Raw genomic sequence first — 12,829 nt, forward strand, 5'->3', positions numbered from 1 at the left:
AAAATGCTAAGGGATACACAATTCAAATCATTTGACAAAGAAACTACCGCTCAGGTAATAAATTGCAGTATAACCAAACACAGGAAAAAGCCCACCTAGCCAAAGTAAACTTAGTTATGAGAACTAATTGAAGCATTGTGCCCTCTCAGAGGGACGTACTGAAAATGGGTGACTAGAGAGAAGCAAATGAACCTTAAACACTTGCATGATGTTGCTTCTGTTTCTGGCATATGCCATTCACTCTTCACCCTGCTAAGTAAGCTAAAAAGATCCTTCTCCTCTAAAACCATCCTTTAATTGGAGGGCTTAGGGACAGTGAAGTACATGCAACGAGCTAGAAACAAATGCACTGAGACACAATTGGAACAAAACTCATGTCAGGCAAGTAGCTGTCCTGAAAGTTGTGCTTTCTGAGAGCTATTTCTCCTCCCGCCACACTTGTTGCTATAAAGACAGTTGTACGTCGAGTCCTGATTTCATGACGGGCGTTGGATGTTACTCCTTGCAATGGCTGAGTTCTGAGGGAAACAGCAGAAATGGCAGATGCTGCGATTCCCTTCAGCCCTGCTCTTTGCCATGGGTTGGGACGCACAGCACAAGCCCTTTCAACTCTGCCCCTTCCGTCTTCCCACTTGACGCAACAGTTCCATTTAAAGGTTTTCATGTTTCCAATATTATTCTTTAATTGGTATCACAACTGATTGACTTCCTAGGGCCAGTCTTGATTTCCCACATCAAGCATTTCATTCCAAGAATCTGGCTTCAACAACCACCTCAATGGATAAATCTCATTTGATGGCAGTGAACTGGGTCTTGATGAATAAACAAAAATAAAGAGAGGTAAGGTGTGCTGAAGGAGTCCTGCGGTACAGGTGTTAAGCACCATGGAGGTAGTTTAAATCCACCCAGCGGCTCTGAAAGGGGAGGCACTGGCAGTCCACCAGCTCCCGTGGCAGTTCGACCCTGTCCCATGGGGTCACTAAGATCAATGGTAATGTGCGCTGATGTGTTCCAGGCAATCGTGTGCTTTATGTGCATTTGCTCTACATTCTAGGGGTGATTGGAGCAGACTCAGAGGGGAATCGGGGAACTTTGCACCTGGGACTTATGGTTTTAGCATAGTGTTCTGTACCAGTTCCCCTAAAGAGATAAGTATTGTGGTCCCCATGTAGTAGACTTCTCACTGAAACGGAAATTAAAAGGCACTAAATCAATGTGGTTGCATCCATGTTCAATTCTCACAGTTACACATAGAATATTTACGGCTGTTCCATATATGAAAGCCAAGATAGATAGCACTTCAGAAATAGTAACAGGAGTAATGGTTCCCGAAGGGCACTGGAAGAGGGGCAGGGAGGGAGGGAAAGGGAGCTGATATCATTGATGACTACATAACCCCACTCGATGGGATCAAACAACACCATTGTATGTGAATGGATATATTGGATATATAAGATATGGCATAACTAGATAGATAGATAGTTCCTGGAGGGTATGGGTGAGGGGATAAAGGGGAGCAGATATCAATGGGTTAGTTCAGGAGAAAGAAATTATTTTGAAACTGTGGTAGCACTTTTACAACACTTCTTGATATGATTAAACTATGTAAAGTTTGAAAAATAAATAAATAAAATAAACTATGTAAAGTTTGATATCTGTAAGAATTCCCAAGAAAATGATTAAAATAAATAAATCAAGACAATTATTTCCACAGGGGAAGAATCAATACAAAATAGGAAATTGCCAATTATCCTTCCCCATGGAGTCAATCAATCGATAGTCAATTTATATATCTTATCTTAACAACAACAACATAATCCATACCAAACAGACATTCACGTCTATCTTTCTTAGATTATCAACCTTCACCTCTGTGATATTCAGAAGACATTAAAATGGGAAAATGGAGTAATAACAATTTTCTGACAAAAATGATGAACTAACTGAAATATATGATGACCTACTTTATTTGGAAAAAATATGTTACTCTGTCTTGACTCAAGGGTGTTAACATTTTAAGTCTTATTATACATGTATTTTCTTTTGATCATATATTTATGACACTAATTTTCTCTTGTGAAACCGAATAAAAACCTCCCAATTGCCAAATGCTAATGATGTGTTCTTAAGGTCTAGAAGTACACATCTCATTAGGTTTTTGTTTCTCAGCTGTTAAGACTTATGATGTCAATATTTAGTTCTCTTGTGGGGAATTTTGCTTGTGTGTTCTACAAGATACTGTTAACCTTCCTTTCCAGCGACTTGTGCCAATCTCTGCGCTTAATTATTCCAACAACAAAAAATAGTTTTTCCACTTTCCAATATCAAGCAATCCAGAGAGATTTCATTTTCAAAAAACAAAACCCTGAGTACGGATCCCTGATGTATGTTGCTTCAAAAAATATTTTTTGTTCTTCATCTTTTAAAGAGTATATTTTTCCACATGAGGATTGTTTTTCCACTTCTTAGAAATATTGACTTGAATTTTGTTGCTGAGCTTTCTCAAGAGGTAGTTTTTGAAGCAGTGGTGGTGGTTGTAGTGGTGGCTTTAATCTTAAGGCAAATAAAAATAATTATTTGTGATGCCAACTGCTGTGTTTCCAAGAAAACATTAATCTGAGCTTCATTTCCACCAATATGATACAGCCCCTTCTTCTCTAGCCAGGTGAAACTTTGGATTAAAATTTCAATCGGACACTGAATTAGATTCTCCACAATCATTGCTCATGGAAGCAGCCATCAAGGGATCGGAGGATTTGTTGCATGAGGTACATTTGCTGCACCAGACTTCTTTATTGAGAAGCAAGGGTGTTACTTTAAGGACTAAGGTGCACCCGACCCAAGCTATGGCATCTTCCAATGCCTCATATGCATGTGAAAATTGGACATTGAACAAGGAGGAGCAAAGAAGAATCAATGCATTGAAATTGTGGTTCTGGTGAAGAACACTGAACGTACTGTCTTGGAAGAAGTGTGGCCAGAGCGTCCCTTAGAGAGAAAGATGGGAAAACTTCTTACAATGTGAGGAGAGATCAGCCCCTGAAGAAGTTATGCTTGGCAAATTAAAGGGACAGCTGAAAGAGGAAATCCCTAGACTGGATGGATTGACACGGAGGCTGCAACCATGGGCTACGGCACAGGAACAATGGTGAGGGTGGTGGAAGACAGGGCAGTGTTTCCGTTGGTTGTGCTTCAGATTGCTGGGGATGGGACCTACCAACAGCTCATTGGCTACATCCCTGGTAGATGAAGGAATGGGAGAAGATCGGCTTCAAAATGGTTATTTTTGTTCTACTGTATTCAGAAAGTGGATGGTGTTTCTCAAGCTAAGATGTAAATTTCACACTTGAGAGTTGCGTTCAGATACATTGTTCTTCTAACTTGATTTTACAACTTTCTCATCACTGGGTATCTAGTCCTGGTTTATAAAGAAGGCTACAGAGATTTGGAGACGTGATGGGCAAGGTTCAAGTTGACGATATCTCCACTGGAATTTCCATGATCGGATGTCATGAAACAAGGAAAGAGGGCAATGTAAACACGTCTAAAGCTTCAATGATAAGCTATTTGGACCTTTTTAGATAGAGAGAGAGACATTCAGACAGACTGATATTGAAATGTTGTTCTAGATACACTGAGTCAGTTGAGACCAAGAGTGATCATATATTCTTCAGAATGAAACGTTGCCCTGTCCCACAAGTCCTCACAATTGTTGCTACGCTTGAATTCACTACAGAGTCATTGTGTCCATCAGTCTTGCTGAGGGTCTTTCTCTTCCCTGACTTTCTATGTTGCCAAGCAATGTGTCCCTCTCCAGGGACTCCAATCACATGTCCAGTGTGTATGACAGGAAGTCTCACCATCCTTGCCCCTAAGAGGTAAAACATGTATTCATTGTCTGGGAAATCTATGGCATGTTTAACATTTTTGCCAATATCATCATTCAAAAGTATCAGTTTGTGCCTAGTGACCCTTATTCCTTGTCTAGCTTTCACATGCATACGAGATAATGGAAAATATCCTGGCTTGGGATAGTTCCTTATCCTTGGCTTTTTACCTTTTAAGGGATCTTTTGTAGCAGATTTGCCCGAGGGCATAGGTCCTTGATTTGCTGACTGCTGCTTCCATGAATGTACACCACCCATTGACTGACTCTGTATGTATCTATTTTTCCCTGTTATCTTTCATCTACTTTTATTAAATTCCTTCTTGTCTAAGTTCACATTTTTCGGTGTGGTAAGGAAAAATAACCTAGAGCATACTTGTAGATTACTCACCTTTCCCACGAGAGCACAGTCACACTGTTTCAAGAGAGGAATCCCTTGTTTTGTTCACAGCTGCAGACATTTTTTGAGACATTCCTGAGGGCCAGTTCACCCCTGCAGGCCTTGGACAACGTGAAGGAAGCAGTGAGCAAACTCCTGCTAGCAGTGGAAGTACTCAGTGAGACATCGGCTCTGGGACCAAAGGCCTTCAGTAGGTAAATAATAATAAGAAGAATAACTATGTGAAAAAAGAAAGGGAAGCCTTAGTTTCTAAAAATTGATGGTTGGTGAAGATATATCTCAACTATCAAAAGAATATGATATTTGGAAATGTGTATATCATATAAAAATCTTCTAACCCCATGGTTCCTAATTTAGAGATCCTAAAACATTTTAAAAACATATTATAAATTTTATTAGTATCTAAATCATGGTGGCAAAAAACAAAGGATCGGCTTTTTAATTTTTAAAAATTAATTTTTTAAAATTACATGACTCTGAAGCTCAGCTCTGATTACTTAAGAATCATTTTACATTTATGTAACATGTTTTTCTCTCTACTATATACCTGCTTCACTAATGTAAAAGCAAAATATCAAAGTTACTGCCATTGAGTCAATGCCGACTCATAGCAAGCCAGGAGGAAAGGGCAGAAGTGCCGCCTGTGAGTTCCTGAAACTGTAGCTCTTTACAGGAGTAGAAAATCTCTTCCTGCTCCTCCAGAGAAGCTGGTGGTTTTAAACTGCTGACCTTGCAGTTAGCAGCCCAATGTGTAACCACTAGGCCAACAGGCTCCTTTCATAATGCCAAGGCGATGGTAAAGACTTTTACTAACAAATGCAATGCTTCCCATTCCCATATCTCTGTTCACATAAATATGATTTGTTCCAGGGCAATGTTGGTGTGTTTAAAAAGCTAGCGTGCTTCACAACAAAAGGGCGTAGGGTATGGGGACCCCGCAATGTCAGCTTCATAAGCTTGTATGTGAACAGGAATACCCAGCATGTCAGAGTAGATGAGTTTTCCTCATGGAGTATCTTCTTTAATGAGTTTAATGTTGTTGTTGTTTTTTGTGTGTGTGCGTTTTATTTTTTTAACATTTTATTAGGGACTCATACAACTCATCACAATCCATACATGCATCAATTGTATAAAGCACATCTGTACATTATGAATATTTAGAACATATATGCGTATTGTATAAGAAACAACAAAAGTCTCCCTACCCAATGATTGACCATTACATCATACAACCCGCCAAATTACATTATAAAATAACTGCCAATAGACCATAGTTGGGGAAACACAATTCAATTCTTGCGTTCCACCCTCTCCCTCCCCACCCACACCTGCCAAACTCATGCCCTATCACATGCAAAACACATTTAACGCATCACACATGTCATTGGGAGGAACCAGTCTCTGGAGAACATCAAGCCTGGTAACAGAGAGGGTCCCCTTAGTGAGACGGATTGCCTCAGTGATTGCAGCAGTGGGCTCAAACATTGCACCGCATTTTGAGGATGGCCCCGATCAGGCAATGCTTCCTTCTGCTGTGACGGGTCACTGTGAGTAAGAAGTAGCAACACTGGATATTAATAACACGATACCAAAGGAGAGGAGGAGGGAAGGAGACCATCGATTTTCATGTTACTTTGTGTTTCTACCTTAGGTGCAGATTGTGTTTTCAGCTTTTAACTTTTGACCTTGGTTATGGCAGTTTCAGGTCCCCTCTAGTTCTCCAGGTGAGCTTGACCTTCCCCGTTTTGCTTTCCTGTGTCTGTGTGTTGTTATTGTGGATGCAGTGCTTGCCATTCGTGGAAACCGCTTAGCAAAGGGCACCTAAAACAAAGCTTTGCAGACTGATGGTTCCTGTGATTTAAGGAATTAGCTAGTAAGTAAAGAATCTATTTGACTTCCAATCCTCCTACGTGTCTCTTCAGAAGAAGCTTGGATTGGAGCATGATTTAACACCGCTTGTGACTTGGCATGCGGTCAAATATGTATTCATGGAGAAAGGGTCTCGGGTGGATTAGAGAGGTGAGCCTAGAAAAAGGCAGACTCCCCAATCTATTCGCAGAATTTTATAAAAGACATAGTTCTTTTGTTGTTTGCATAAAACATTTACTTTTTGATTGCACTATATTTAAATGAAAAGCCAGGAGAAATTCTAAAATGTTTTCTTAATGTAAATATGTACAAAGTGAAGGGATTCGAAGACAGGGCGTTGATGTTCACTCAGACGCTTTCCCTGCCTCTTTCATCAAATGTGCTAATCCCATCCATCATCCCGTTTCCCTTTTCTGCTATGAAAGCATGAAGACTAGACAGGAACCCCGGGTGGGATTAATCCATAGAACGCTCTCCGTTGGGAGGGAAGGCGGGACAAAGGAAAGGGGCACAATAAAATCCCGCATAACGAGAATATAGATACTGCATTGATTTGCTCTCAAGTGATGATCTAGACAAACTGATTACAATCAGGAGGGGGCTTCATAAAGTTCCTGGGGGAAACAGAACTAAAACTAATATTTGTAAAGTGAACATTTAAAAACCCTGTCATCTGTGGCTTATAGGTTTACTCCATTAAAATCTACTTCTAAAGGTTATGTATTCTGTGCATACATCCAATTGTTTGCACTATGTTATTTTTAACTTTTTTGCTTATCAATGTCATTTGTTATATCAAAGTCTGCAACAGTAAAGGGTCTCAAGATGAACTAACCTAACTTGATGACGGTTCATTTTCTTATGCGCTGAAGAGCCGCATCGCCTCCAGAGCCGAATGACTTACGTTTGTAAAATTGCTGACCTCCAAAGAGGCCACTAGATGTCAGTTCTGATCTACAATTCAAATAAATCACGTCTTCGCAGTCGCTCCGCTGTATTAAAATAAGTCAATGAAAAAATATCTGGTGCATTCTTCTCTTTCTCTCCCCCGTTTTTGAAGGTTCACGAACATTTAGATTTTCGAGATGATGACAATATGGATTCTGAGGACCAAACTACAGAAGAATTCCTTTTAAAAGACACTTTCAATTTTCTCCTCTCTAATGAATCTACATTTTTGACATTTTCTGAGATATTTCAGAGGCTTTATGGACCAGGTGTATTTAAAGTAAGTGCATATCCATACCCTATTTTCTTTTATTTTTACCCTATTTTTCTTATTTCACATTATTCATTCGACTATGCGATGTTCTTCATTATGCAATTTTGAAGGTCATTTGAGATTCATCGTTATTTATGATTTACCCTACTAGGTTGTTAACTTGAGGGAGGCCCCAGAGGACACAAGCAGTTTGTGGTCAGTTGTCAATCTAAGAATTGGGGCATTGAACCCACCTAATATATATATTCATGATAGAAAGACATGATGACCCACTTCCATAAGGATTAAAACCAAGAAAACCCTGTGGGACAGCTTCACTCGTGAATATACGGAATCTCCTTCCACGAGTTGAGATGAACTGGATGGGAATGGGTCGCACTGGGTTTTTTAGTAGTATGTGGGTGACTGACTTTATTGAATTTATGGCTTGAAAGGAAGGAAACTGGCTCCCCATTTCTGAACTTGTGCCTATGAAGTTCTAGCTTGCTAGCAGGGGTTTGGGTTGTAACACTGAGGCGGTTTAAGCAAATGCGTCTGGCGAGTGGTGTGATGCTGATGCCTGGGGTCACCGTGCGCTTCAGAAGAGTATTGGTTACATTTTTTTTGACATGTTAGTGCAAGTTTTCCTGATTTAAAAAAAACATCTCAACAGGCTATCAAGTATAGTATGGTTCTCTCTGTTTTAAAAGTCATGTTGGGAGATCTGGAGGAGTGAAATGTGAAAGGTGTCAATCAAACCAAGGCGGATCCTGGTGTTACTCTGGGATTCTCTTGGCTTGCTCCTTTGCTTCCCCATTTTCACTCTCCAGTGAGGGGGTTGTCAATAAGACCACTAGATTATACTCCACCCGGGGGGGGGGGGGGAATAAAAAATGTGTATAGGCACCGTCTGCTCCCAGGCATGCATTCAAAAGCAATGGGATTGGGTAAAGGTAGGGAATGGCTATCGAATAATCAAAATCCAAACTCATTGCCATCAACTTGATTGAAACTCATAGCGATCCTATGAGTTGCTGTTGAATGTTGTTTTTAGGTGCCGTCTGGTCTAGTCAGTTCCTACTGGTAGCGACCCTGTGCACCACAGCATGATGCACTTGCCTGGACCTTCCCTGTCTGCACAAGTGTGCCTAAGCTTGAGCTCACTGTTGCAGCCACTCTATCCGTCCATCTCGCTGAGGGCCTTCCTCTTTTTCCCTGCCCCTCTACTTTATCAAGCATCATGTCCTTCCTCAGGGACTGGTCTCTCTCACATGCTTTAATAGTAATCTTGAAATTCCAAAGCGATCATGCTATGAGATTCACATACAAGTGCCCATTTGCTGCTCTGATCTCCAGAGCCCTGCAGACCCAAAGCTTCTCATCCTGCATCCTAAACTGCTCGTCAGATTCTGTCCTTTACTGTCATCTTCCCAGGTTGACCCCAAAAAAACACCAGTGAGCCATTCATTCAAGTCTTCCTGGGCCAATGTGATGTTTTTTTATGTTGCATTGTAACACATTGAAGTTATCATGTATTACTTAGCATGGATTAGCTCATTAGCTTAGAGTCCAAAATGAGGTTGATTTCATGAAGTGAGGAGAAAATCAGACATTCGTGCACACGGTTTGACTCTATAGCAATTGCTTAACCCTTTGTTTGTTTGTTTGTTTTATAATACAGGGTGAAAACTTCTCAAAGGAACTTAATCAATGCCTGTCTTTAGAGGATATTCACTCAATTAGGACGTTCGTAAAGGAACTTGGCAGTCTGGGGCAATTCCAACTGGTAAAACATAAGTTGAATTTGATACCTCTGGCTTACTGAAATCATAGTAGATTGGCCAAAGCTGACCTGCTCTTGGCTTCAAACTAGAAAATGGAATTTCTTTAAGAAGTAGAAAGATACAGAAATGCCTTTCCTTTGTTCAAAGATCTGAAAGGTTAAGATGGGAAGAATCCACTCGATGTACTTTAAAAGTTTCTAAATGATACCCCACTTGTTAAAGGGAGACAAGTATGGGATTGGTCTAGCTGCCAGGAGGAAAATAGCAACATTTTTTTCTAAAGAAGCTTTGCATTTACTATGTAACTTACATTTTTTCAGTTATATAAGATCAACTACTTTAATTTCCCTTGTCTAACTTATAGCAAACTTTGAAGTAAATGTATGGTACTAAATATTGCCCAGCTTGTTACATAGTGACACTTATTTTGTGTTTTATGAATTTTCTTGTGTTCACTTGGTCAGTATCCAAGGGTGTTTGTTGTGAACTTCATGCTTGAACTTGCTTTGTTTCCAGTTCTACCAATTACATAAACAGACTAGACTATATTTATGTTTTCTACTTAAGGTTTTTTCATGCAAAGCTTTCTAAAAGTTGTATTTAACTACTGTTTGATTCAAGCATTTTCTTACTCTAAAATATTACATATTCACATGATACTTGCATGAGTTGAAACCTATTTATTAAGTTAATCATGAATATTTTATACCTGTTTTATAATGTAGCACTATATTTCAGAGAGTTCAATGTATATGTATTACTCCAAAGATGATTGAATTGAGATTATTGTTTAATTAAGTGAAATATTACAGTCATGACAGTTTGGCTTACTACTGTACAAAGATATTCAAAGATGCCTGGCCTCCCCCTGGAAGAGGTCATAACTTAAGATATGTGAATGTGCAGAGAATATCATTCAGCATTCTAAAAGGAAACCCTGAGAGGTGCAGAATAAAGGGCAAGCCCCAAGTTCCTGACTCTTAGCATAAAAAGAAAATAACTACCATTTGGTTCGGTGAGGTAAATATTTCTCACACTGATAGAGTTCACTTGTATTTGAGAGGATTTTTTATAATGTCTGACTCATAGTTACTCAGCTCTTTTCAGATGTAACCACCAGCCAGGGACAAAGATGGGGCTTTCTCCTCCCATAAAGAGTCACAGTCTTGGAAACTCACCGGGGCAGTTCCGCCCTGTGAGTCACTCTGCGTTGGAATTGACTCAATGGCAGTAAGTTTGGTTTTTTGAGTTTATAACAGAGCTAAACTCACTGCCATCGAGCTGATTCTTTGTGGAAGTTAAAAAGCCTCATCTTTCTCCCATGGAGTGGCTGGTGGGTTTGAGCTACTCAACTTGCTGTTGGTAGCCAAACAGGTTGGTGGATGTGAACTGCTGACAGTTCTGCTTGCAGACAAACTCACAACCCCTTACGCCACTAGGCTCATTTCAGTGTCTCTAGAACATGCCTAGCTGCTAACCGTAAGGTGTGAGGGTGGAGCCCAACCAGGGATGTCCTCAAAGAAAGCCCTGGTGAAAAATAAAGTCCGATCTTGAAAACCCTGAGACACACGGTTTTACTCTGACACCCAAAGGTCACCATGCATTGGAATCAACTAGCTAAATGGCAGCTGGTTTAACATGGCAGAAGAAAAAACTCCATTACTATTTCAGGCCATGGAAATGAAAACTTACCCTCTTTGGAAAAAGGGACGTCAATAAAATCAGTTCCTTTTAAAAAGCGGTATTTACCTTGACAATTGCACAGTAAACTAAATTGTGGAAGGCTGACCAGAGATTGCTAATAAAGATTTGCATTTGCAAAAGTCCAGCTCAATATCCAGCCTCCCCAGTAATGCTGCATTTTTATTCCTTTTCTTTAAATTCTGATATTCTATCTCTGGCTGATCCTTCTCAGCTCTTCCCATCGACCACTCCTGGGATTCGATCTTGGATCCATGACTTGTATGAGACGGAAAACTCTATGGGGAAACCTCGCTCAGTACTGCCCCAATACTGGTCTCTTTTAGATGTGTATGAACAATTTCAACTCCTGAATAATAAGGCGCAGCTACATCCACTGGAATGGTAAGAGAGCCGCAAATTTGGGTTGTACAGTCCAAAAAGTCTCTCGTCCACAGATTGATTTCCAAAAGCTTTGCCTACATTAAAGAGAGGAACAAAAAAGATGTTTGCCCCAAAATTTATGCTGTGGAATAGGAGCTCCTTTAAACCTTGTAACCATAATGATTCTAGTGGCCTTCCAACATTGTAACAAAAATATAACCAACCGTAGTTCAAACCAACAGGACCCGCCTTGACCATAAAGTAATGCTTAACAGCGAGAGCTTCGTGCGATGGTCTCGATCCTTGAAGTGCACGAGCATCAGACAGAATTAGGCAGGATTTGTTTCATGAGCCACCAGCCAACGTGGGGCCTGTGAGGCTAAGAGTATTTAGCTCGAGCATGCGAGCCCTGTATTTCAGGCGAATTCTACTCAAGTTTATATGTTTGCTCTGTCCCTGGCAAACGAGCAGGGGTTATTAGAAAGGAGAATCAACAAAGGGAACTGCTTGGCAGAGAGAATGTTCGTGGGTTTCCATTCTTTCTCATTGTAATACAAGCTATTGGCGTCTGCTTCGGTAGGGTCAGTCCCGTGTCATAGCGACCCTATGCATAACCGAATGGAACGCTGCCCGTCCTGGGCCATCCTCGCAGCTGTTGCGACGCTTGATGCCATGTCCTTCTCTTTCAGGGTCTTCCTCTAGTTTCACTGACCTGCTTTAGCAAGCGTGGTGTCCTTTCCCGGGGACTGGCCTGCTTTAGCAAGCGTGGTGTCCTTTCCCGGGGACTGGCCTGCTTTAGCAAGCGTGGTGTCCTTTCCCGGGGACTGGCCTGCTTTAGCAAGCGTGGTGTCCTTTCCCGGGGACTGGCCTCTCTTGGTTTGTGAGAGGAGGAGCATTCTCGTTGAATTTATTCCAAGGCAGATTTCTTTGTTCTTTGGATGGTCTGTGGAACTCTGAATATTCTTCAGCAGACAATTCAAATGCACCAAGTCTTCTGAGATCTTCCTCATTCATGGCCCAGAGAAAACGGGTCATTCGGGAAATAAGAACCAGCATAGAGGAAGCTATATTAACACCTCCAGGAATTGATGAAATGGGCAGGCAAAGGGCTGCTTCAGCATGTCGGGTGTATGTATGAATCTGAGGGTGGATTGGACTTTTTCAGAAGCAAACCTAAACTCCTAGAGATGTGAAAGGCTGAATGGAAACACTGTCACCAACCATTCATGCCTTCTGCAACTATCCTCATGAAGATGCTCGCTCTTAGCGAATACTAGCCTGCTGCGGCCAGCTGCTGCCCACTGACAGTCTCGTGGTCACATCCCATGAGGTGCGTTGTCAGGGAATGGGGCCTGGGTCTCTGCATGGAGGGGAACTTCTACCAATAACTCTCACTGCCCCTGGCATTAACAGATGGCTGTGCTATTACCATTTCCGTCTGCCTCAAGAGATCGAACGGTTCTTCAACGGACAACCTCCTAGACTGTATACTTCTAAAATGCAAATGATCAACTATTGGGATAATTTTTAGGGTATCCCCCAGGATCAGATTGACTTTCACTCTGGTGAATATATGAAGTTACCTTTATTCTTTAAAACTTGAAAAGAGTAAGCCTGAGAATCTT

At 41.0% G+C, this 12,829-nt stretch overlaps 1 protein-coding gene across 3 annotated transcripts in view; it reads left to right on the forward strand.

Moving 5' to 3' along the window:
• The window catches only part of CPED1 (cadherin like and PC-esterase domain containing 1), a 325,775-nt gene that overhangs the window by 151,246 nt on the left and 161,700 nt on the right, over positions 1-12,829 (forward strand). For all 3 annotated transcript variants that reach the window (XM_075558608.1, XM_075558609.1, XM_075558610.1), the window contains 5 exons: positions 4,338-4,480; positions 5,938-6,010; positions 7,216-7,383; positions 9,038-9,142; positions 11,056-11,225. In XM_075558608.1, the coding sequence (XP_075414723.1) occupies positions 4,338-4,480; positions 5,938-6,010; positions 7,216-7,383; positions 9,038-9,142; positions 11,056-11,225 (659 nt within the window). The remainder of the gene's footprint in view (positions 1-4,337; positions 4,481-5,937; positions 6,011-7,215; positions 7,384-9,037; positions 9,143-11,055; positions 11,226-12,829) is intronic.

This window comes from Tenrec ecaudatus, chromosome 9 (genome assembly GCF_050624435.1).
Source record: "Tenrec ecaudatus isolate mTenEca1 chromosome 9, mTenEca1.hap1, whole genome shotgun sequence".
Lineage (NCBI taxonomy): Eukaryota > Metazoa > Chordata > Mammalia > Afrosoricida > Tenrecidae > Tenrec > Tenrec ecaudatus.